Below are 25,136 nucleotides of genomic sequence, written 5' to 3'. Positions count from 1 at the left end.
GGATGTCTGTGCCTCCCTTAAACACAGCTGCATTGCTGCACCCAGGGCAGCAAATGTGACTTTTGCTTTTGTTTCCCATTGGTATCAAAAGGTTCCTGAGCTGGAGATGGGCCTGTATCCCTGAGGGAGCCATAGTTCTCCAGGAGACACATTTTCCCATTGCCACCCTCCTGCTGCCAGCCCTCCAAAGCCAGGCTGCCTGCACCTGAGGGCTCACTGGGGCTGCCTGGCAGGGACACAGCAAACCCTCTCTCACCCAGGGCAGATCTCTGCTCCTTCAGCCTTTGCTACCCCCCTCTCAAAGGAATTCCCACTTCCAGTGAAATAATACCAAGCATGGAATTTCCACTTCCAATGAAATACCAAGTCCTCACGCTAAGATTTCACCAGCAAATAATGCCCACCCTCCTTTTCTCCTGTCTTTTTCCTCCTGCTTCTCCACTCCCCTTCCTCCTCAACTACCTCTTTTTCCTGGGAGGCAGTGAAGAAATCAAATGCCTGTGAGTTTCAGCAGGCAGCGTATCATGAACCATTTTTCCCAAGAGATAAAAGCTCCACCAGACTTATCCAGCAACCAGGCATTTTCTCAATGCCCCCATGTGTCTGCCTACATGTGCTGATGTGCATTTCCTGATAACTGCCTGCAAACAGGCAGAGCATAACCCTCTGTGCCTTTATCCTATTGGGAGAGTACAGAAGCCAGATGAATCTGTGTGTTCCTCACTGGAGCAATTTGAAATTGAACCCAAGAGATACTGAAAGTGCCTTTTGGTGGAAAAACACAGGCTTTTGAAGCCTCCCAGCCCTGGAAAATCCCCTGGCCACTGGGAGAGCTGCTTTGAGCACTGCAAAGTCATCACCCCCTTGCAGGAAACATGTTCTTTTCTTTCCGGGGAGGGGAAAGGGGAAGTGTGTGTTGTGGTGAGGATTAACCCTGCCTGTGCTGCCCTGGGCTGGGCAGGGCCCTGGCTTGTGCCTCCCAGAGCTGCTTGGGATGATCTCCTCTCCTGCTCCCCAAAACCCTCTCTCCCCACAGCAGTGTTGGCATCAGGATGGATGAGCTGAGTCTCAGAAACTCTTTTTTCTCAGGGAATGGGGTGGCATCTTCCCAAGCCATGCTGCATCCACCGCTCTCCATCCCAGCACACACAGGCAGGGCAGGGCTGCTCACCTGTTGCTGGTGATTTTAACCAAACCTGCCAAGTTTAACAGCAACACTGCCCTGGAACAGAGGCCTGTCCTGTGTCCCTGCCCTGCAGTTTGGAAGAGGAAAATCGTGCTCGGAAAAGTCCAGACCAAGAGGGGCAGAGGCTGCCTGCAGTTCAGGTTCTGTTCTTGTGGTCTCACTGTAAACACAAAGCAGGGTTTGCACTGGGCAGAAGGCACAGGGCAGGGCAGGACATTTGGCTCTGCACTGCTCTCAGTACAGCTGAATTCTCCTCTGTGCTCAGTGCCATCTTCTGCTGTCAGACCCACTGAGGGGGTAAAAGTTGGAGCTGAGCCTCTTCTCCCAGTGTTTGCTTCCACACACCTTCTTTGTCTTAAACCAAAGGTTTTAAAGAGTCAAAGTTAATATTTGCTCAGCATTTCCACTATATGAAGTACCTGTATAAAGCATCCATATAAATATGATAATTAAAGGGTGGCACACTCTTGCCTTGTTTGAACACCGTATAACTTCCCACTAGGAAGGGGGAAGAAGAAAGGTGACAGTTTGGGATATTTCTTGGGATTTCCTAGGGATTTCTCCAGCTGCCCTGACATTTTTAAACTCCTTTTTTTCCCCAAGATATATATCTTTTTCATCCCTTCCCATTCTCTCTGTCTTTTTGCCTTCTTCAGTGACCTGTAAACGTATTGGTAAACACTGGGTCAATTGCAAAGCTATCAGGAAAGGTGAAAATCAGACGAGTGACTTGTTAATCATCTCCCAGGCTTTAGCTGTGCCCTCTGGAAAACTGTTGCTTCTGCTTCGAGACCTGGCAAGTGGAGACCCAATTTCAGGTTTTCAGAGATGTCCAATTTCCTTTGTGAGGGAACAAAGAAACTCGGAGAGATGAGTCCTTGCTTGAGTTGAATTATCAAGGGAAGTGTACTCCATCCCTGGCCTTTGGGAGGCCCTTTGGTTTCTCTCATCCCCACAGTACTGACTAAGCCATGTTTTGTGGGCAGCCTCCCCACACTGGGTTTGTTTTCTCTTGGCAGTCCCGATCCTGTTGGCTGACTGGGGAGCCTGGGCCCCTTTATAAAATGGCAGAGGGGGAAGGGGAGGGAGGGGAGGGAATTTGCATCAATGGTAAATCATGATAAACCCTGCCTGCTATTCTTGCCTGGTGCGCATTGTCCTGCAAACCTTTGCAGGATGGGGGGCTGAAGCCCAAGGAGCCTCCACAAAGACCCCTCTTTGCAAAGCCACCATCCCTGAGCCCTGCCTGCTCCCACAGGTGGCCAGACCCAATTTTAGCTGAATCCAGGGGATGGCCGGGCAGCTCAGAGGAGCTGGCAAAGCTGCAAGCACGAAACAGCCTCAAACAATTTTTTGTTGCAGAACTTGGCTGTTTTGGTCTCTAACTTTGAGTCCATTCAGCAGAGCTCAGTGCCCAGCAGAATCAGGCCTATCTTTTCAAAAGCAGCGTGTTTGGCCAGCATTCCATGGTCAGTGTACACAGAGTGGGGAAAGAGGGAAATCCTGCAGTGGGGTGAAAGGCAAAGAGAGGCTGTTACCAAAATATGTAGTAATGTGGGGTTTTTGCTGGGGAGGGGGGGAGAGGGTGCGTGTTGATTTTTGTTTTGAAGGTTGAAGAAATAAACTGAGCGAGCTGTTTACCACACGAAACAAAGGCGGAGCGGGATATTTTCAGGCCACTAAACTTGGATTTCAGACAGCCAACTTGGATTGACATACTGGATGAGCTACAGCCCATTGGCATGGAGAAGGGAGCAAAATATGCATCTGTCCTGGTGCCAACTTAGGATAGGCTGCCGTTTTGTTTGGGGTCTAGAGAGCTGGTTTTCGTAATTAAACCAGCCTTCAAGGCCTTTTTAAATAAAGCTGAAGAAAAGAGGAACTGAAAGGGATTCCTCTCAAGCGTATGCACACTGCTCTAGCAACTCCTGCAGTGGTTTCTGTGCAGCCCCTGAAAATGTTTCTTTTTTTTTTTCCTTTCTTTTTTTTCTTTTTTTTTAATACTTCCCTAGAAATACACACACACACACAGAGCATGCATGGCATGGCAGGACAGGGACAGAGAGAAGCTGTCACCCTGGGCTGACCCAGGGAAACACATCCATCCACTCCACCTCAGGGAATCACATCCCCAAAATCACAGAGCCTCCCCTGATTCTTTAGCAGCAGCAGCTCACTGTACCTGTGCACAAAACCATTGCAGCCAGGCCAGCTGAATGGAGTACAAGACACTCTGTTCTGTACCAGGAAAGGGCTGGGGAGGGAAGGAGTGGCTTGTTTGGGTTTTTTTCCCTTTGTTTTTTGTTCCCCCACCCCACACCCTGCCGAGTCACTTTGATTATACTCGCCTGGTGGACTATGAATCGAATCCTAAACATTATTCTGCTACAGAGGACACAGCTCTGGGCTGGGGGAGGATTGAGTCACATTCAGAATTTGGTCAGGCAAATAAAAATGTCATTTTAAATCCTGAACAACAGTGGGAAAACTGCAGCCAGTTGCTAAAGCCTGAGTGGAAAGGGCAGGCCAGTGACTTGTGCCTGAGCCCATCGAGGTGGGTGGGAGGTTGGGCACCCCCAGCAGTCACCCCAAGGTGTCCCAGACCCCTCTCCCAGCCTGTGAGATGTGGCAAAGAGCCAGGAGGTTCTGCCTCTTTAAAAGGTGCACAAATCTAATTGCACACTTTGTCATGCCATGTTGTTGGTTTAAGTCACAGATGCTTGGGATTCAGGCTCTTATTTACCCATGTTGCTGAGCCTATTTAAAATAAAAAGGTAATTACAAATGGAACTGTAGAGTAGGAAGGGTTTCCTTATCTTTTTCAATTTTCTGCCTTTTTAATAAAATACTTGAAACTAACTTTTTTCACTTCATTAGAAAAGGGTTTGGTTGAAATATCTACACTTTTAGTAAAAGACTTTAAACAAATCAACGGCTTGAAATTTAGGGTGTTAACTTTGCTTTAAAAAGGAGAGAGGAAAATTCTAAATACCTTTTATATCACTGAAAAATCATCAAGCAGTATAATTCAGTCAAAACCATTTAGAGAAACATTTTTCAACTCTTTTATTATTTTATTTGAGGATTGTATATCCAGAGCTGGGTGATTTACCCTTTCAAATGACTAGCACAATATGAAAAAAAAATGTTGTGCAGCAAAACAAAATCTCATTAAGTCCCTTGCAAAGGCATTCTTTGCAAAGACATAGGAAATGGTTTCATGAAAATCACCAGCTGAGTGTCCCCTCCCAGGATTTTGGTCACAAGGAATGCAGGTGGAATCTCTGAGCGTGAAGCTCAGCTCAAATCGGTTTTGAGTGTCAGCATTCAGAGCAAGCTGCAGAACTTCCATCTCCAAGTGATGGAATTTGGTTCCTGCCCTTTCCAAAACTCCCTGCCACGCCCAGCAGCAGTGGGCACTGGGAACTGCCTTTCACAACAAACAATCTAACCTGCCCAGCAAAACACCTTATTCTGGGGGGGCAGACCCTGAGCAGGGCTTGCCCTCTTGTTTTCAGAAATTTTGCACCTCTGCTGTCTCAATGCAGTGTGATTTTCCTGCTGGGTTGTTTCCACCTCGGGGTTTTTTCACTCCCCACTCACACCAATCTCGTGCCTAAATCCAGTTCCAATCTCAACAGTGTGGGTTTCCTCTGCTGCAGCAGAATGGCAGGAGCCAGGGACAGATGACAGGAACATTTCTGTTGAGGAGGATGACAGGGCACCTGTGGCTGAGGAGCTTTGCAAAGCTAATAACTCACCAGATTGCTGGCAGCACTTCAAGCAAGCATTGCCTGTTGTCAGAGCTGAGCTCTTCCCAAACCTCCTGAAGAGGGGAGGGCTGCAGCCTCACCAAGGACATCACTTCTGTGGGACCAGGACCTTTGAGTGACAGGGTTTGAATGTTGGCACTGGGACATATTTAGGGTGGGTTGTCTGGGACAGATTTAGGGTGGGTAGTGTCGGGTGGAGGCTCAGAAGCTCAGAGTGCTCAAAGCAGTTGTGGAGACAGACTCCATCTAGCACCCAGCACTGGAGGGACAAGGACCAGGATTAAGGTCTCTGGGGAACACACAGGAGGGCATGGGGCACCCTGCAGTGACAAGGAGCTTCCTCCAGAGCCAGCCCAGGTGTTACAGGCCTCCAGCAGCTCTGCAAAGTCATGGGCAAGCACCAGCCCCCATCTGGTGTGCCTTGACATCTGTGCCTTGCCAGGACAGCGTTTGTAAGTGACCACTTTGGTCATCTCAGAGAAGTGCCATACCCTGCTAGTCTCTAAGAGGGGTCAATAGGGACTGTAAAATGACTCAGAGCAGATGGCAAGGCTGTGTGTGAAGATGGAAACGGCCTTACAGCATCATGTGAGTCAGAGCCTCCGCTGACATTGAGGGAGGTCTGCCAAAATCCTTGTGTTTGTGCTCCCAGAGACCTCATGTTTGTCCCTCCCGAGCACAGAGCCCTCCCCAGCACAGCCTGACCTCCTGACTGTCTGGGAGCTCTGAAAGATTTGCAGCTGAGCCCCCAAACCCAGGTTTCCTTTAGAGCCAGAAGTCCCTTTCATGCCTGTGGCTGCTTTTCTGTGAGTCCCCCTGCCTGTAGTGTGGCAGCCCAGCTCCCAGCCCAGCCCACACCACAGCCCCACTTGTCCCTTCCTGCTGGGGCCTGAGCCCCTGCAGCTGTCCCCTGGCCACTGCCACTCAATCAGCTCCTTGTCACTGGCCTGGAGGTGCAAACAGAGAGAAGAAAAGAGAAAGATAGGGGGAAAAAACCCATATCCAGTCATTGGTGCCAGGGAAAAGCTGGCTTCCTTCCATCTCCGCCCAAACAAATCTGTGCAAATAAACACCTGTGATGTGCTCATGGTGAGCATTGCAAATATTGATGGACTTCTGTACATCTAAGAATTCCATATTAGGGTTTTTTCATAGGAAATAGATCTGTGCACACTTTTTAGGTGTGCAAATAGAAGCTTCTGTGTGCACAATAGCTGCCTGCACTGAGCACACCACGGAGCATTTTGCTCACAGAAAGACCAGTTTGTGCATAAAATATCCCATAAATAACATATTTCACATATTAAGGACCACTTATGATCCCTCAGCAGTGCTTTGGCTGGCACACTTGAAAATACCAGGCATCTCACAATCAACACCACCTCTTGGCACTAAAAAGTCCTGAAGCCAAGCAAAACTGTATTTTTGATGATCTGTTGGACAGCTATAAACTTGTGGGAGCTGTTCTGATGTCTTGCCAGGAACAGATAGTTTTTCTTTACTTGCTGATCTCTTTGATATCGTATTGGGATATCAAGAACTTTTTTTTTCTCTGGAGGGCTTTGAGAAAAACAGGTCTTGTTTTTGGACTCTCACAATGCGTCCTGCAGGGATTAAAATAAAAGTTGTTTATAATCTATTACTTCCTGCATTGAAGGGGCTCACAGAGCCTGCCAGAAAACACTGTACTTTGTTGCTATTGCCACTGTGGGGTTTTTTACATAGTAATTTCACCAGGCTGCAGAATCAATAGCCATGGTTAATGGCAAATTATTGACAGTTATCTCAGGATTAACTCATTCAGGCCTAGTTCACCCCAGTAATATTAAAGACATGCTGGTTCTTGACCAAAGAGTGTTTTGCTGCCCTGGTTGTTGTGAAGTTCTTACTGTTCCTATACACACAACTCCAAAGAACTGGAACTACTCAATTTCAGAAATCTGATGCAAATCAGCTGATGGTACCAGACAGCAGACTTGTTTGCAGGCTCAATGGTCCATTATCTGAAAGGATAACAAGAGTAACCCAGACCCAATAGAATCAGCACTATGAAATCAACTTTTCTACCACCAAAAACAAAGAAGTGATTCACAACAGATCAGTGTGGATGCGCCAGAGTCTTTGAATTTAAACAAACAATAACAGCTGTAAAATATATTTTTCTAATATTATTTAAAAATCCCCCATTTTCCCAAAACGTCAGTATGTCCACCATAATCTTTCCTTTCCCTGGGAACGAGTAGTCCTGGTATCAATTTTGGATGATGTGAACCATAACCCTTAAAATCCTTAAATGACTGCTCCCATCTGCATGAGTTCCCCTCACTTGAAAGGGCCAGAAATGCAAATGAATTAATCCACAGGATGAGCTTGATGTGGAAAAATGTTGTTTATTTCAGTATGTTTTGAACAGTTCATGGTTACCCCCTGCTTTGGGGGAGAAAAAAAAAATGCAAAAGCCATATGACACCAGAGAAAAAAATTTCAAGACCTTTTAGCAGCTACTGGAATTAACCTGATGAACCCAAGCCTTGCCACAGGCAAGGTAAACAAATTGACCCTGTGACTTCCACATAGCTTCGAGTTGCATGCAAGTGGAGGATCGCTGGCGTCAGGAGCTTCAACCAGAAAACTGAGGCTCTGTTTGCTCACACAACAGTTCTCTTCAAAAGGGAAAGAAGAAATAAAATGGCATTAAGGAACCAGTACAGTGAGGGCATTTCCATTTCAATCTACAAGTCTGCCTGAGTAGGTTTGACTTTGTCTTTGCAGCAGAGTTTTTCTGGGCCTGGCGTTCTTGAGGTTCAGCCTCCAAAGTCTGGAGCAGTGCTTGAGTTTAACTGTGTGATTGTGCCAACCTTTTTGGGGCTGCATTGGGTGGTGAGCTCTTCTGTGAAGCCACATCTCACAGACTTGAGCATTGTCCTTGAGGTATTTGCCAAATTATTGCCTTTGTCCCTTGATCTGTCTGAGAAGTCTCTGGTTTGTCGTGTCCTCCCTTCCAGCTGTTCCAGCTGTTTGCCTTCGTGCACCTCTCTGGACGTGAGCACTGGGCAGGTGGGGATAGGCTGGAGGACACTTCAGCTCTGCCTTGTAACCTTGACAAAACAGTGCCAGCAGCTCACCAGGGACACCTGGCCTGGGCTTCACCAGCTGGGGACACCCCACTGCTGGCTCGCTCGGGGCCACAACAGCACACCCAGAACTGGACTGTAGGACTGCATCAGGCTGCACCTCTGTGTTATCAGCTGTGACTCCAACAGTCTGGGAAGCCCCAGGACTTCAGTGGGATAAGACATCAGCTCAGAAGGGGCTGCCATTACCCTTGGGAATTTGGTTATCCTGGAGCAGCCAGGGTTGGTGGTGAAGTTGTTTGGTGCTGGCAGACTGCCCCATCTTGTGCAGTGAGGATGACCTGTCAGGCAGCTATGGCTGCACTTTATTGGCAGGGTGTGTGGCTGAATCAACAGCAGGAATAGGAAGAATGGCGTTCCTGAAGAGTACTGGAGCAGCTGACAGCACTGGTGTGTCCAACATTTGTCTTCCACCAGCTCACAAAGTATGTCTGAAAGAGATATGACAATACTGGGTCATTATTGCAGGCATAACCCGAGCCCCAGTAGAGAGACACATTCATAATGCAAGGTTCTCTGGTAAAGAGGGGGATTTCAGAGTGTTCTGGCATCTATTCACTCCTGCAAGAGGAGGTTTATCTCTCCTCTGAGCTGTGACTGCATCTGTTGCTGGTCTATAGCTGAACTAATTCCTGAAGCCACACTTTGAAGAAATCAGGTTTAACTGCACCCTGAAGAGAGGTGGGAATTGTACCCCTGTAAATGAATAAATTCAAACCACACAGTCTGCACCGTGGCTATGGGCTGCACATTCAGCTAGTTGAAAAGACCACACGCCTCTCTGCTGCCCCATCTGGGACCCACCCTGCCTTTTGTGTACGAAAGGTTTCACCACGTGCTATTTTGCTATGTAGAAGTATTCTTGTTTTTCTCCTGCTTGTGTTTTTGTTACACTCCTTGCATTGGTTTTCCAATACTAATGCCCCTTAGTCACACTGGAGTTAGCCAGGATTCTGCTCTGTATTTTTCCCCTCTCCCCCGAGGGTTTGTGGAGAGCAGAGCAGGGAGAAGTACAGCCTTAAATGTAAAATAAATCAGGAGGCTGAATGAGCTTTCACAAGGTAAAAGCATTGTATAAAACAGATATTTTAGGCCATGATATGTAGGGGGTTGTTTCATGGGCTGGAGTTACCTTCAGGAATGAATCATCCCACTGTATATAAAGCCCATCTGACTGCTGAGAAAAAACCTGCTTTTTGAAAAATACATTTCATCACATAATATTTACATTTGCTTTTACATTGTTATGGCCTTAGTGACTATTTAGCAGCCAAGACTTTTGAATAGTTCTGTTTTTCTTCTTTTTTTGAAAGCTGAAAGAGATCCTGTAAGATTTGGAAGGACCAGGAGTTGACCTGTTGTCTCTATTTGCCAAGTCGGTGCTAATTCCTTGTGCAGGATATTTTCATAAACGAATGCTTCAGTACAGTTGGTTTGAAAGGAAAAAGGAAAAAAATAAAATGAAAATAGAAGTGGCTGGAGCCCAGCACCTGGCAGTACAACCACATGCAGCTCAGCAGAGGGTGAGCAGCCCCTTGGGGAAAAACCTTTGGGCGCTCCAGGGTGATGAGTAACCCCTGCCACGGCCATGCCCTGGCAGCCACAAGGCATGAGTCAGCCCCCCTCTGCCAGATTGTAAGGGGGAGCTTGGTTTAAGTGTCCTTAGGCTTTAAAAAATAATAACACATGTGGAGTTTTTTTTTTTTTTCTCTCCTTTCTGATGTTTGGACCCTTGACTCTGCATTCTGCTCATGGTTTCCCGTTTCTCTCAAAATTACTTTTTCTTTTTTTTTTTTTTTTTTTTTTTTTTTTGAACTGAAAGCTGAGGTTCTCATCTAATCACTTCACTCCAGGAGCTGGGGCTTTTCAAACAATAAATATCACAAGCCTGGCAAGGAGCTCTGAGAGCTTGTGTTGGTGATTGCTGCAATAACAACCTTGGATGTTTACGCAGTGTAGAAAATAGTGTAAAAACAAGCTTCAGTTTCAAGATATAAATCTTCCCCATTGTGAGAAATAGCTTCAGAGAGCTGTTTGTTTTAATTAATAGTTGCAGAATGGTGAATAACTGGGATAAAATAACTGGCCCAAACCTTCACCTAAATCCTTGAGGAAAAAAAATAAAAAAAAAAAACAGACATTAAAAACTTCTTTTAATATATGAAACTTTCAGCCAGCTTGTGGCAAAACATCTTCAAGTAAGAACTTATAGCTGGACTCCTGAACTCAGTTTTAATGAAGTGTCCTGATTTTAAATCTGGCTGTTCATTTAAGATCCTATATATAGATTTAGGAAATCTAACTTAAGGTTTCATTTTGAAAAAGTATACCTTGGCCTCTTTTGCAAATGTATTTTTATATTCATATATATATGTGTATATATAATTAGAGAGAAGAATGTTTCTCTAAAATTCCTGGCTTTAGGCCTTGACTTGGCCTAAGTGAAAAGAATATGTGAAGAGGTTTATGAAAAATAAATCTTGGCATACATCCAGCACCTTTCACCTGAGTATCTCAGAGCACTTTACACCAAGGAAGAATCATGCCACTTTAGCCCTGCTCAACCCCAGAGGAATCTGCAGCATGGAGTGCTCTGGTGACTCGTCCCAGGTTGTCAGAGTGGGTTTTCTGACCTGACCCAAGCTAAGGAGGGCAGTCAGCCTCCTCCTCTGCCCTCCCTCCCCATCACCTTCCTCCTACTCCCACCCTCACTGCCAAAATCCAGCATACTGGTCCCATGCGCTGCTGATCTGCTGCTGCAGCTGCCCTCAGCACCTCCATTTCTCCACACATTTCTTGCATCCTCTCTCCCTAAACATTTTGGAAAATGCAGCCCTGACCCCAAAATGTTTACAGTACAAACAAACACAATTTTGTGTGTGGGTGAGAGAGGCGCAAAGAAAAGCCTTGTCTTGCCAGCACCCCCTGATCGCTCTGCTTACGTGCTTTGTGTCTTTCCCTCATTCTTTATCTTTTTTGTTTATTTAGAATATGCACTCTGCAGGCTGGGGATGCTGCCTCCTTCTCCTGCCTTTTCCACAGTGCAGCCCCAGAGCTGCTTGGAGCCCCTCGCTGCTTCCACAGTACAAACAATAATAAATAAAACCAGCACTGTGAAGAGATTATAATTAGAGCTGTGCTAAACTCAGCAGTTTTGGTCTGCATCGGTTCCTCCCTGCTGAGTCTACATTGTGTTTTGGATTTGTATGCAAAAAACCCAAAGCAAAACTTCCAAAGTGCCAAGCGTGGCCGGGTCTGGGTTCAAAATCATGCATATACCAGGGTGGTTTAAGAGGTTCCTCCTTGAAATTATAAATCTGCTTGGTCCAGGTTTACTGAAAGGTTCCTGAACCTTTGCAGACTTTGGGGTCCAGCAAAGTTTTTGGTTTTACTACAAAAGCCTCTCTCAGCTCTGCCTAATGTCCCAAGTGCCACCCCATGCTGCCCTGTGGCTAACAAGAGGATTTAATCTTCCCCAGCTGCCCAAGCAGATCCACTCCTGAGCACCACATCTGGCTTTCAAACAGGGTTTCAGATTGCCACATTCACTGGCCATGCCCAAGTGATGTGGGTAAACAGAACCATGTCCAAAATCCCGCTCTGACCCAGGGCACTGCCCTGGCACCACCCTGAGCTGAGTAATCCCTGTGAGTGCCTGGGGAGGGAGGGCCCTGGGAAAGGCTGAGGAGGGCTGGGGAAGGCACAGCATTTTGGCTGGCACCACAGATGGGCAAATCCTCACTCTTACCCCCTTGTGCACACGGGTCCTGCTCCCCTCTGCCTCTCCTGCCAGGGCTGGGCATGGAGGTGAAACCCCACAAGAGCAGTGAGGTCTCTGCAGCCAAACAGCCCAAGGATGGGGCAACTCTTTCTTTCCCCTCCTCTCTGATTTTGTGTGCTTTTGGCGCATTTTTCTTCTAAGGTGCAAGTCTCTGAGCTAAAGCTGGCAGGAGCTCTTACATCAAAAAGTCCCTTCCCAGGCAAAATTTGCAGGATCTGCTGCAGTACAAGGAGTCATATTGATTTTGATGAATTTTTCAGGAATAACGAGCAAAAAAACCCCAAAGATTTGAATGGAGGTTTCTCAGTGTTTTCGAAATGAAAGGGGAGGGGGTCATGTATTTCACAGCAATTTTTGTCTTCTGCAGATCATTAGCAAATAATAAAGGAGGGAAATTAGATTGCATGGCAAAGAAACTGTTTACTTGTACCCAGGCTTGGCACATTCTGGGGGCTTGGAGAATTTTTTCTTAATCTTTTTGCAGGACAGAAAATCCACATCCTTATTAACAGTAATTAAAACCTTAGCTCAAATTCCTAGGAAAAAACCCATTTTTTTGCCTTACCATGGGCATTTCAGCTAACTGTGCCAGAGGTAAGGGGAAGAAGGGTGAGAAACTCCATTTTTTTTTTGATGGGGTGCACCATACCTCAACTGGAGCACAGCATAAAACCCTCTTCTTGGGGCTATTGCTTTTTCCCTCTGCTCCTGTGTTATCTGCAAGCAGTAAAATGATCACTTCAGCATGGAGGAGGAGGCATCCATGGCCCTGGCACCCAGACTGGGGGCAATAACCCCAGGCATTTCAAAATATGGACATATAGATTATATTGATCCAGTAGATCAAAGTCACAGTTAAAGCTGAATAAAAGTAAATCAAAGCTTGGACATGATGATCTTGAAGGTCTTTTCCCACCTCAAAGATTTGTATAATTCTGTTATAAGTAGATGTAGCTACTTACTTATTGTAAGCAATTAAATCTGTGGGGTTCTCAGCAGTCACGAGTGTTACCTATTTTATTAATGAATTTTAGCTTATTCCTCTTTTGTTATTGGATTATTGGATTTATTAACGGATTTTAGCTTTCTGACCTAAAAAATATATGTTTTCCCTCATAGCAGAAAGTTGCATAAAGATTTCCATGGCTTCCCAGTTCTACCTCTAGAACCTCAACCGAGCCAGTAACCCAAAATCTTAATTAAACTGCAGCACTGGTTTAAATGGTTCCACTAAATGCTGGGACAGTGAAATCTCACTGGGCCATTCTCATATTCCCACACCTCCATGTTCATGTTAATACATGTCCCTTTTTATTATTGCTGTACTTTTTCTCTGCAGTGATACATGAAAAAAAAGAAGAAACATGGAGGAGAAAAATTTTATATAAATACATATATATATGGTATAGAATGGTCTCCCCTGGCAGTATTCCCTGCAGGATAAGGCTGAAGAGCTGTAAAAGCGATAGTAGGCAGAGCTGAATATTTTTTTCCCCCTTAATTAACAGCACAGTGCCTTGCAACAGAAAATTGAGGCAGGTTTCTGCTGACTTAGCAAGTGCCTCATGAGGAAGAAATCTATCTGGCAATTATGGCTCTGTGTCTCCCGCCCTGTCTCCTGTTGTTTGTGTAAGACACCGGTGCTTCTGCCACAGGCTTCTTCACACAGCTGTCCTGTCACTGCCAGCTTTCATAGGTAATCCATCCAGCTCAGCAGAGTTCAAATAAGACACCTCCCTTTCTTTGCTTTAATTAATGCTTTATTTGAGTCTCCCCTGGGGATGTAGCCATGCTGATTTTTCAAAATTCTCGCTTATTTTTCAAGCACGAAAGAAATGGAAAACGGCCGCCGCTGAGATTCCGGGTTTGGGAAATCTGCTGTGCTAAGTCTTCTGTTCTCAGTCAGTGTTTTAAATGGCCATGGACATCTCTTTAGCTACAGAACATACTATGCAATGAATTCTCTAGCTTGGGAAGGGGAAAAAGACAAATCTGGCCAAATTCATTGTCCCTGCAGCCTCTTCTGCTGCCCTGCACACACAGTGCTGCAGCTACAGCCAATTCCTGCACTGGTTTGTGCTGGAATTGCTCAGGCTCTTCCAGGTGCTGAGCAATCCCACATCAAGTCATGAACTGTTCCTTGCTGTGTTGTTGTTTTTCCTGCACTGTCCAAACCTGTGGGTTTTGCTGATCTGGGATCAAATGCTGTGGCCTGGTGTGGTTGAACAGACAGACAGACAGACGGACACCCTCAGCACCCGGGCACGGTGGCCCCAAATCTGGACAAGGCAGTCCAGAGTCCACCCACTTGCCATGACTTTTTCAAGAACTCATTAAAAATACATATGCTGTTAATAAACCAGCAAACCAGTAAAATCCATCAAATGACAGATAAAGCCAGACAGGCTAAAACCAAAGGGCTCAGCAAAGCACGTTGAGTCAGTCAGAATCAAGAACTGCTACACCCTCAATCAGCACTGCCTGATAATATTTCACTTGCTTTGAGTTTCTGTGTTTTAATGAGGAAACAATGGTGTTTTGTAATCCTGGCTATTTAAACACCTAACACCACCCTGTGCTTCTGCAGCTTCTCCCTCCAACCACCCTGTGAGCGTTGTGCCAAGTCCTGTGGCACCTTCAAAGGCTGTGGCACTTTCAGTGAGTGTGCTGTGTAAAGGCAACCCCAGAGACATGTCCCATGCTCAGCAGAGAAGGAATGAGGGCAGAAGTTTTCATTTGACCTGTTCAACAGCAGCTCATGGTGCAAAGGCCCAGCTCTCACTTCCCAGGACCTTCACAAGTCAGCTTCTCCTGGGATTCATTTCACCGAAACAGGGCACAGCAAAATGAGGGCCCAGGACAGGCTCCCCAGTGGCCAGGGCATGTTGTGAGCTTGGTTTTTCTGACAGCAGCACAAATCTGCCCACAGACCAGCCCTTAGTCTGCCTACAGGGTTTGGCTAAAATGGTGTAAGCTGAAAAGAGAGGCCCGGACAGTGACCTCCCAGTGACACCCTCTGATCCCCAGACAATCACCCTTTTGCTTCCTGGTCACCTTTTTTGTCCTGGCAGGACCAGCACACCACCCTTCCAACCTTGTTCTGCCGTGTCCATGTCAATCCTCACAGAGCCAACACCAGGAAAGGCAAAGACACTATCTTCTCTCATCCTGTCCTCTGCCAACTGGGACCAAACTTCTTTTTCCAGCACAACTTCCTTCCTTCCTACAGCCAACATTTCAGCCCCCACATTAGATTACTGCTACCTTTTTGTTTGTCTTTTGTTTTGTTCCAAGACTGAAACCTATCCAATTTCAAGTGATTTCATGTCAGAAAGACAGAAAAAGGGCAGATTATGTGATCCACATGGTTAACAAATATTGATAATGCTCACGCAGGATGTGGCTTGTGCTCAGTGCACAGAGGCTGGCCTGGGGTCTAGACTGGATCTTGGGTTTCAGAACTCCTGGTCAAGCCCTACAAGAGCTGCCTGGAACTTTTCTAGTACCTACATGTCTTGCTATCTAAATCTCCATCACCATAATGCCTGTGCTCCTCCCAATAACAACACTCCCTCTCGCTTTGCCTTTCTCACCACCCTATAAGTAAAGATGGGCTGATAATCTCAAGCAGGGATATTTGTGTGAATGAAGAGCAGTTGTGCATCAACAGCTGTGATGAAGTGCATGAAAGTTACCTTGGCACTCAGAGTCCATCAGGTATGTCAGGTCAGCAGGGCTGGATTAAGGGAATTCGCCCACTGGGTTCAGTATCAGCAAGTTATTCTTGCAACTAAACTGAAAAGAAACAGCCCAAAGCGACCTCCCCCTGGCAGGAACTGGTGAACCCTATCTAGCCATGAGGCTGGTGTGGTTAGATGTCATTCTCACGGAGGGGATTTATCTGAGCTCAAAAAAGCCAAAGTGAAGGCTTGATACCATCTATTCAAGGGGTTAGGTGAGATGCAAACACCAAGCCCATCACACCCATCTAAAATGCTGAGTGAAAGGCTTAAGGTCACTCCTTTCTCAGTGCTTCTTTGGCACCACTGGAGTACTCAGTGCTGCTTTTCCTTTTTATTGTTCCTCTCTGTCCAGTATTGTTTGGAGATTGAAAAATTAAATTAATCAGCGTCTTGGAGCATAAGTTACAAGGTGGCTTTATTGTGAAATTGCAGCGTGACTCACAGAGGCTGCAGATCCACTTCTGAGGCCGGGCTGGCTGTGTTGTTTTTGCCTGTTGTTTGTCTCCAGGCTGGCTTTGAGCAGGACCTGCAGCCACACAATGCAAGGAGCTGAGAAATGGCAGGGCAGTGCGTCATCCCGGGCGTGGCAGAGCAGCCATGTCACAGGGAGAGATGGCAAAGATTACAGGGAGGATCTGAGCAGGATCCAGAGGAGGGTGAGGAACAAAACGTCCTGCAATGATAAAAATATCCATTTATGTCCATGGCTCAGGAGACAGAGAGTTCTGCAAAGTCCCATTCACCTGCTGGGGAGAACAAATTCCAAATGCCAGAAAGCACTGGCTGCAGACACAAAGACAGGCAGGTGCACATGGAAAGAGCTAAAAGGGGACAAGCTCTCACAGGAATCCAGCTCAGCTGGCAGCTGGGTGCAGCTGCTGTGGGAAGGTACCCTCGTGTCCACTCAAAGAGTGGCACCACTTGAATGCCTTGAGCCAGAAACAAGTACTTCTGGGAGCAGTAGAAATTGTGCCGCCTGGTTTCCTGTGACTCTCTATTTTGTGGTTGATTATCCGAGGCTAATAAGGGGCAAGAGCTGAATAAAGCTTTTCCTGTGGTCAGGGCATCCTGTGTGGATTCTCTGGGGTCTAATAATACAGTTCACCTTCCTCTTCTGCCCTTCCTTCAAAGAGGCACTAATTTGGATGTCTGTCTTCTGCACAAGTGGCAAACTTTCAGAAATCTGTATGAACTTCTTATCTGCAAGGATTCTCTGGCAAATGTGTCTGAAGTTGGCCAGCTTAATCCAAAGCTGCCATAGCAATATACACACAGATACATCATCAGCCAGACCTCATTTGTTTAGGAAGCAAGGATTCATCTTAAAAAAATAAATCACACCTTCCCCAAAGCAGTAACACATAATCTGTGTGCTGACCAGGCCTGCTTTAGAAAGCCAGGGCTCAGCTTGTGATAGTTGCTTAGCAAAAGGCATCTTACACCAAAAACACCAACCACAGACACAGATCTTACTGGGGAGCTTCATCAGTGCAGCTGTGGCATGGGAAATGCAAAAATAAAATGCTCACTGAGAGGGTACAGGCAGGAAATACCCCAGGAGCACAGGGCAGGGGGACAGACTTTGTGCTTTCATTGAAACAGGAAAGGTAGATGGAAACCAAAATAAATGAAGCTATACTTAAAATAAAGATTACCATACCCTAGGCCGACAGAGGTTGTAACACCTGACCTAAGAATGGGTGGGGATGTTTGGGAGAAGGGAAGGGAGGCCTGGAAAATGGTGGTGTTATCCAGATAAGTCCCATGGAATGAAAATAAACAGCTGATATCTGCTAAGGGGTACACGGAATAAGTCAAACATGACAGTCTGGTGGTTCATATATTTTTATGTGTTCGTGAAGAATTGGATCTGCCAGAACAACATGGGAGTGGAGCTTATTTAGGTTCTACTCACGTACCTGTTTACCTGACCTTTGAGGTCACTGGCAAGAGCTCCTGGTGTGGAGCTGGTGTCTCCGTGCTGTTTGCACCTCAGCAGAGCCCAGCAAGGGGAGCACAGCTCACAGCTGGGCCAGCTGGTGCTGGCAGTTGGCTACAGGACACTGATGTCCCACTGTGAGGTGCTTCCCTGTGTCTGTCCCACCTGGCAGTGCTGCTTTTTTTCCTACAGCATCGTTGTAGAATTGACGCCAATTCCAACCCCGTCACAGCTCATCCCAAAACCAGCCAGTTCATGGGATCCTGTTCATGGGATCCTGTTCATCAAAGCCCCCCTGTTGTTTAAGAGACACAAGCTGCTAGTTCTCTGCTAATATGAATGCCAAGGTTTTTTGCAGCAGGATGTCATGATAGATGACAATTATTACTCCTCAGAGACCTGAGAAATGGTGGTGTAGATATATCTCTGGGCATATGTGTGTTTGAGTACTTAGGAGACTCCAAAAGCTTATCCTAAAGGTATAATCCTGCAAACTGTTGACCATTCTGGCTCCACTCCAGCAAAGCACTTAAATATTTGGTGAACTCAGGAAGACTCTGCACATGCTTCAAGCACATCCATGAGCACTTGGTTGCAGCAGAGTTTGCTCCAGAGCCACACCTTGCACAAGAGAAATCTCCCCAGGCTAGTCCCAGTCTCTGTGCCTGCTGTGGCCATTGGTTTCCTCACAGCTACCAACAGGCTGTGTCAACACTGACGTTGTCTGGCCTTGCTGAAGGGGGAAAAAAGTTTCAGTGGATTCAGCATTCCACCTCAGTGCAATATCTCTAACAGGACAAGCAAGGTGAGAGGGAGGCAGTTTTGCAGGCAGTGCTGTAGACAAAAGATGTCCCTTCCCAGAATCAGCAGTCTCTGGGCAGCAATAAATCCACACGCTAAAAAATAAAGCAATTCCTAAAACAAACAATTCAGGCTTCGAAGTGTACAATAGGCAATTAGTTTGAATAATTGGGTGTAACTGTAGGCAGAGAGAAGCTACAAGACCAGATGTGCATATAAAGCTAAACACAGGATCTAATCAAATCAATCCACCATCTGGAATGAGAAGAAACATGTGACAGATCTGGTCAATATGTGAAAATGGTACAAATTTCTGGATAACGAGCTTAAGCTAAATCAATTTGTCACATGAGTCAGAAATGGAAGCATCCATAAAATGGATTGCACCAGTTCAGCTAAATCACATCTGATTTTACTGCATTAATACCAAACTGGCCTTAGGTGACCTATCACAAATAACAAGCTGGGAGTATCAGAAACACATACCTGCAGTCATGGCAGACTAAGGTTCGTATGCACACTTCTGTCCATACAAAATAAATCCTATCAAACTACTCTTTTCCAAGCAGTTGGTGTTAAAACCCTTCAGGCAGCTGTGTTTAAGTCAGAGAATGGATCCTAATTCATTGGAGCTATCTCAGGAGCAGGAGCTGCAGCAAGGGCTGGAAACAGAGGAATGGTAAAGCCAAGAGCACAGAGTTGGAGAGCACAGAGTTCTCCACTGCTAGACAAGGGGTGTTCAGTGGGCTGAGCTCAGGCCTCTGGTGCTTTGGAGGCAGGGAGGGAGAGAGCAGAGCCTCCAGGAGGTGACAGCAAATTTATGAAATCTTTGGGGTTAAGCTGTTCGTGCAAAGCTTCACTGACTTAGCAACATGTGAGTGTGCTTGTGGGTTTGCAGATTTACTCCAGTGCTCCAGCAGACCATCTTCCCCTTCTGCTGCCTCTCTGGAAATAGTTCAAGTCAATGTGTTGTGCACATAATTGCTACTGGCTTTCCCAGCCTCCATAAATCATATTTAAAAGATAGACAAGACCTAGGGGTGTCAGCAAACCAACAGGGGGAGGGATTTTCCTGGCCTAAAGTGACGGCAGTTGGAGGAGACCATGTGGCTACTCCAACTGTTTTCCACACATGCATTTTGTTTATGGTCTGTGTGTGCAAAATATGTCAGGAAAAAAATACCCCTCATGGGAGCTAGGAATCTGTCCAGCATGTGGCAAACCCCCATTATGACCCAGCCCTCTTCATCTGCCCTGCTGCCATGCCAGGGGTCTTTCTCCACAAGCCTTTTCTGCAGCAGGAGTCACCTGAGGTAAAAAGACGTATTTAAGCATCACCAACTCTCACAAACAGAGGCTCAAAGTATCCTCAAACAGCCCATGGGTGTTGAAAGCCAATCTGGTGCTCAAGGTGAAGGGCAGGGACACCTTGAGCCCCATGGTCTGACTGACTTTGTGGCTTGCTGTGCCTCTTTGCTTTTTTTCGCTTTTTTTTCTAACAGTCCTGCCTGTCACCATGGAGTCCAGCCCCTTTTCACAGGGGGATGTCAGAATAAATACACATTTCAACACTCCTTCAGCTCTCCTCATAGTCCCAATAACAACAGTGCAATATTTTAAACTGCTTTTGCAAGTCTCCTTTCTACAGGGCAGTTGAAAGGATATAAAAGCATTTTAACAATTTTATAGATCATCTCCGGAGCGCTATTGTGAGGTGGGAGAAGGGGAGTTTTGTTGCCATTTGCCCATGGACAGCTGCCAAGCTCACCTGTCTCCACTGAGCCAGGGAGGGCCATATCACATCTCTCTGGAAACTCTGCAGCCAGCTCTGGATGGCTTCTCACTTTACTTATCTGAAAAACACGTTGCTCTGTTTAACCCTTTCCCAGCGTTTGCCTGGGGGTGTTGCTCAAAACAGGCAACTTCTGTTTGGGCTTAGGGAAAAGTCAGAGCTGTGAGGTGGATTTGGAGAAACCTGAAACCAGGATCCTCCTGTGGAAAAAACCTTCACACACGTGAAAACTCCTCTAACCCTGCAAGTCATCCTACTGACCTGGGGCCAAGTGTCCCCAGCTCTTCTTTGCCACTCCCTGGTCAGAGTTATCCAGCCTCCAAATCAGACCCTTCTTTAAAAACCTCCAATTCCACAAGGTGCTGACTACATAGGCCACTTAATTTTTGCACCTAATTTCTGCTTCTAATCTCAAAAATTATCATGAAAACCCTCCTGGGTATGATTGACCCAGGAGAACTGTGCAGTTTTGTTTGCTGGCGTTCAGGAAATATTTACTGATCCTCATGTGGAAGGTGTGACAGAAGTGTAGTGTCATCTACTCCCCTGTGTAAGGATTTCCATCCCTACAAATGAATATTCTCCACCCTCCTCTTCTCCTGGAAAATAGAGTGCACAGAATTATTCCCTGTCACATTCTTTCACTGAGCTGGCAAAATACAGTGAAATCCAGCAGAGTTTAAATGATATGGAATATGCAGGCATAGCTTATCTAAGATAAAGCGTGCAGATCAAAATCAACAAAGCCTCACAAAAGAAAGCCCCAAAAGAGCTTTCATCTGCCTGATCCCATTTCCCTGCCTACACTTCTTTGTACCCTATTGCAATACATTAGTTCTGCTTTGGTTTCTGCTCTGCAGCAACATTTCTGCTTAAGAAAGATTCTGTTGAGTCATTACCAGCATCAGCCAAACAGGCTTTTCAAGAATGGAGGAGAAAATAAAGGCTGTGGTTTTCAAATTAATTCCATGCTGCTTAACCCTTAAACCACTAGTGACTTTCAGACTCTCAGCCAAGTCAGTGCTGAGCAGAATTTGGGGCTGTTGTGCCTGAGACAGAGCAATGTCAGTGCTTTTGTCAGTGATTGACCACTCAGGCAGTGCTGGCCATGCACCTGGAAGGCAGAAATTGTAGTGAGGGTCTCTGCTGCCCAACCCACGTCCTAAACACTCCCTTCTTGCTTGTAAACACTGCCTCAGATAACCCAGACCCACACCTAAACAGAGGCAGGGAGAAGGGCTTTTCTTACCAGAAGCTAGCAGTTCTAAATATAGAAATGGAAGAGAGTCAGCACATCTCTCCCTCTAGGATGTAGCAGAGATTCTCTACTCCTTCTTTCCCCAGCAGGTTGTATTTAGGAGAGAATAGTGGTTACCAAAGAGATAGAACTTGAATAAGCTCCTGGTACCTTGAGGTTTGAGGGGCCCACAGGGGAGCCAACACTTGGAGTGAGAAGAGACAGAAGAGAGAAAAGTGGATAAGGTGATTTTCCTTGCCTTGGCTTTTAAAGCAATCTCAGCCTGCTAAGCTTTCAGTCCATGCTGCCAATGGCTATTTCCAAAGCTATCTTTGCACAGAAAAAGGCTGGAATCGTTCTCTCTCCCTCTCATTCTCTCTGCCTCCCTTTTTAATGAAAGCTCAGTTTAGATCTGATATCACTCTAAAAGGTTTGCTATCAAAGTTTATTAGACCCACTGGGACAGATCACAGTTTGCAGAGGCTCATAGTTTCACAGCAGATAACTGTAAAGTGAACCATTCAATGTTCCTCAAAATGCTCCTTTTTCTTGGGCTCATCTATAACACAAAGCTGCACTGTGTTCAAGCATCATTAGAAGTGATCCCAGCTGATTACATGATGCTGGCCATAGTTCTGCCTTTGAAGCAAAGTCAAGCAGCCCCCAGCCCCCAGCCTGTCCCCCTGGGTGATGCTGAGGTGAGTGGGAGCCATTTGCAGTGAAGGCAAGCCCTACCAGCACAAGGGGATAATGCCAGCTATGTGCTCCTAAAAAAAATATCAGAACCTAAAAAATACTAGGAAGCATGAGTGCAGCTTCCCTTTAAAAATTCATATTTGCTTTTCCCTGTTTAATAATAATAATAATAACAATTAGGAAAGACTCCTCTACTAGGGACTACAGCTGAGAAATTTCAGCTAGAAAGCAAAGAAATGAGAGAAGGAATTAGCATGTCTTCCTATAGAATGGCTGTTTCCTTTTTTTTTTTTTTAATGAAGTCATTGGTGTTAATATGAGGTTTTTAGTAGTCTATCCTCCTAAAAATGCATGGGAATAAACACCTTATCTGGTAGGATCTCTGACTGTAGCATGTATCACTGAGGCATCTATTTACAGTGTGAAGGGAGGGGCGGCTGCTCCATTTCCCAGGACAGTAATGGAAAGCATGATGTCCTACAAGCAAGGGTGGTGAAGGCTGGGAGAGGTACTGGGAAAAAAACATTCACAATAAACCGAGGAGTGAAGGAGAGTTTCAGGGCAGATATTTGCAGGATGCATCATCATCAAGCCTGGGAAAAGGCTGAGAGACAAAATGTTCGAATTGAGTCCTCAGGCCAGCAATGTCCTGTCCTTCTGCTGCCATTGTCCCTGTGACTTTGCAGTGTCATCCGCTCCAGAGCAGCAGGCTGGATAAAACTCAGGGACTGGGTGGCTCTCAGATGCCCATGCTCCCTGCCAGGCTTTTTCCTTGCTTTTGGCCTTGGAATGCCTCTCACCAGAAGCATTTGCAACCATCTGACAGCTCTTCTGCTCTCTGATTCCCTAACAGGTCATGCAGATGGACCAGAAGCTGGATGACATCCTGAGCACACTGCAGGCTCAGCTGGGGGATCAGGCACAGGCACAGATGCCAGGGGCAGCCACCCCGCCTGTCAGACATCCCCAGACACCCACAGAGTCCCCCCCAGTGACCCAGGAAATGTGAAAGCCAGGGGACAGCCACACGTGACCCTCCTGCTCTTCCATGTCCGGGTATCTCTCAGTCTTGGTGTCCTCATCTGTGTCATGGGTGACATGAAATATAAATGAAATAAATGAAAAATCTGCAGTAGTAGATTAATGAGGAAAAAAACCTGAAAAAAAAATAAAAAAAAAAAAGAGAAGAAACAGCAAGAAGCCAGTCACGACCTTAGGAGAGCACGTAAGTTCTGCACCTGTTTTATTTTATTTTAGCTGAACTCTGCCAGACAGCAGCAGCCCAGCTCCCATCCCCCAGCCCCACTCGGGCTGAGCACACAGGCACAGGGCACGCTGTCAAGGGAAGCATCCCAGCCAGGGTTAGGATGACCCATTTGTGGGCACGGAAGGGGAAAAGAACTGTTCTTTTGGCATTTAATCACTAAGTTTAATGCTCACAGCATGCCCGAAAGGGGGAAAGGAGCCAGCATTTGAACATGAAACAAATGGAAATCAGTGAACAGGAAAATTAAACAGCATGTTTTGACTTCTACCAAGCAGTGAGGATCATAAGAAGGGCAGATTTATATGCTAGTGCGAATGACAAAGTAAAGACAACAGGCTACTGATTAAAAATATGGAAGTGTACACAGGCTGGTTGACATATGAAAGGCTGAAGCAGAGACTTCAGCTAATTAAAGCAAAGGGCTGCCAGTGAGATGAGATGCATGTTGGAACAGACAGGCAGGAGAGATAGGATCTGCGTAGGCTTACTTCACCAGAACACTGTAATAGTTATCAGCTACTCTGATGACTGTTATGCAAAACGTTCTCAAGCTTTTACCTTCATTCAGCAGAGGTTGTTGACTCCGGTTGCCTTAATTTTAACATAAGGAACCTGTATGGTAATTGGCTATGAGCTATCTGTGAAGCTGGGTTAAAGCCACCGAGGAGCAGGGTGCTGCAGGAGGGCTGCAGCTGTGATTGAGAGTGGCAGGGCTCCTTAAAGAAAACAGAAATGCACACACTGTTGATGAAAGTTAATGGCTGTTTAAATAAACTGCTGTGTATAATTTTAAATGCTAGATTTATTTTTTGCCTTGTAATCTGGCTGTAAATCGAGTGCACATGCTGGCTGACGTGCTGTTGTTGAGGAACACCTCTGGTGCAGGTAGCTGGGCTGGCAAGCTGCAGGGGGAAATGCAGGCTGAGATGCAGATTTAAATGCAGGCTGAGATGCAGATTTAAATGCAGACTGAAGTACAGGCTGAGCTCTGCGTGGAGCCCAGGACAAGAGGATGAACTGCTGACCTTTGGGGTGCCAAAGGGCACAAAGGCAGGGGACAGCCAGCCAGGTGAATGGACACTGAGACACAGCAGCAGCTGGGAATTGCTGACCTTTTGGACAACAAGGGAGATGGAAACAAGTGATGGCAGCGAGGTGGATGGACATGGAGATGGGGACTGGCCACAGGGAGACTGTGATGGGATAAAATCGCAGGGGTTCCCCTGCTGGGATCCCTCCTTGGAGGCAGCAGCTTGGGGAGTTTCTGTGTCACTGCCCCAGGAACAAGTGGCTTCATGGAATGAGACATCTGGGACTCTGCCACCTCTGCCATGGCAAAGCTGGTGTGATGTGAGCGGGGTGTGTGGGGAGCCAGGCCAAGGAAGGGCCTTCAGTCCCAAAAAGTCTCTGACCTTGGGAATGCCACTGCCAGAGAGTCCCAGAGGGAATGGTCTGGCTGGGGAGTTTCCTTAACAACGTGAAATGGACGTTACCTGGCACTTCAGAAAAGGGACAATACAGCACTGCTGCTAAAAACCTAAATAATAAACCAAGCTAAAATGGGTGCTGTGTTACTTACTCGAGTTCTTTTTAATATATTTGCATAACCAACAATTTGAATGAGCAGAAGACTGCAGAGCAAAGACCTGATTCCTGGGAAATCCTAAATATATTCTATTCCCACTCATATCCGTGAAAGCCAAGCCTGCATTGCATTTAAAAGCAACCTGAAAGACTGGTCCCTTAATAAGCATTTATTTGGACAAATGAGTGGTCCATTTCAATGT

General features: G+C 46.2%; 1 protein-coding gene across 1 annotated transcript in view; it reads left to right on the top strand.

Moving 5' to 3' along the window:
• Positions 1–24,029, top strand: part of LOC102038559 (potassium voltage-gated channel subfamily KQT member 1-like) — a 410,492-nt gene extending 386,463 nt beyond the window's left edge. The window contains exon 16 of the mRNA XM_005421085.2: positions 22,936–24,029. Within this exon, the coding sequence (XP_005421142.1) occupies positions 22,936–23,091 (156 nt within the window). The 3' untranslated portion in view covers positions 23,092–24,029. The remainder of the gene's footprint in view (positions 1–22,935) is intronic.
• Positions 24,030–25,136: the final 1,107 nt, after the last annotated feature.

This window comes from Geospiza fortis, unplaced genomic scaffold (genome assembly GCF_000277835.1).
Source record: "Geospiza fortis unplaced genomic scaffold, GeoFor_1.0 scaffold10, whole genome shotgun sequence".
NCBI lineage: Eukaryota > Metazoa > Chordata > Aves > Passeriformes > Thraupidae > Geospiza > Geospiza fortis.
Note: the sequence above shows the minus strand (reverse complement) of the source record. Positions and strands in the feature narration are given on the sequence as shown.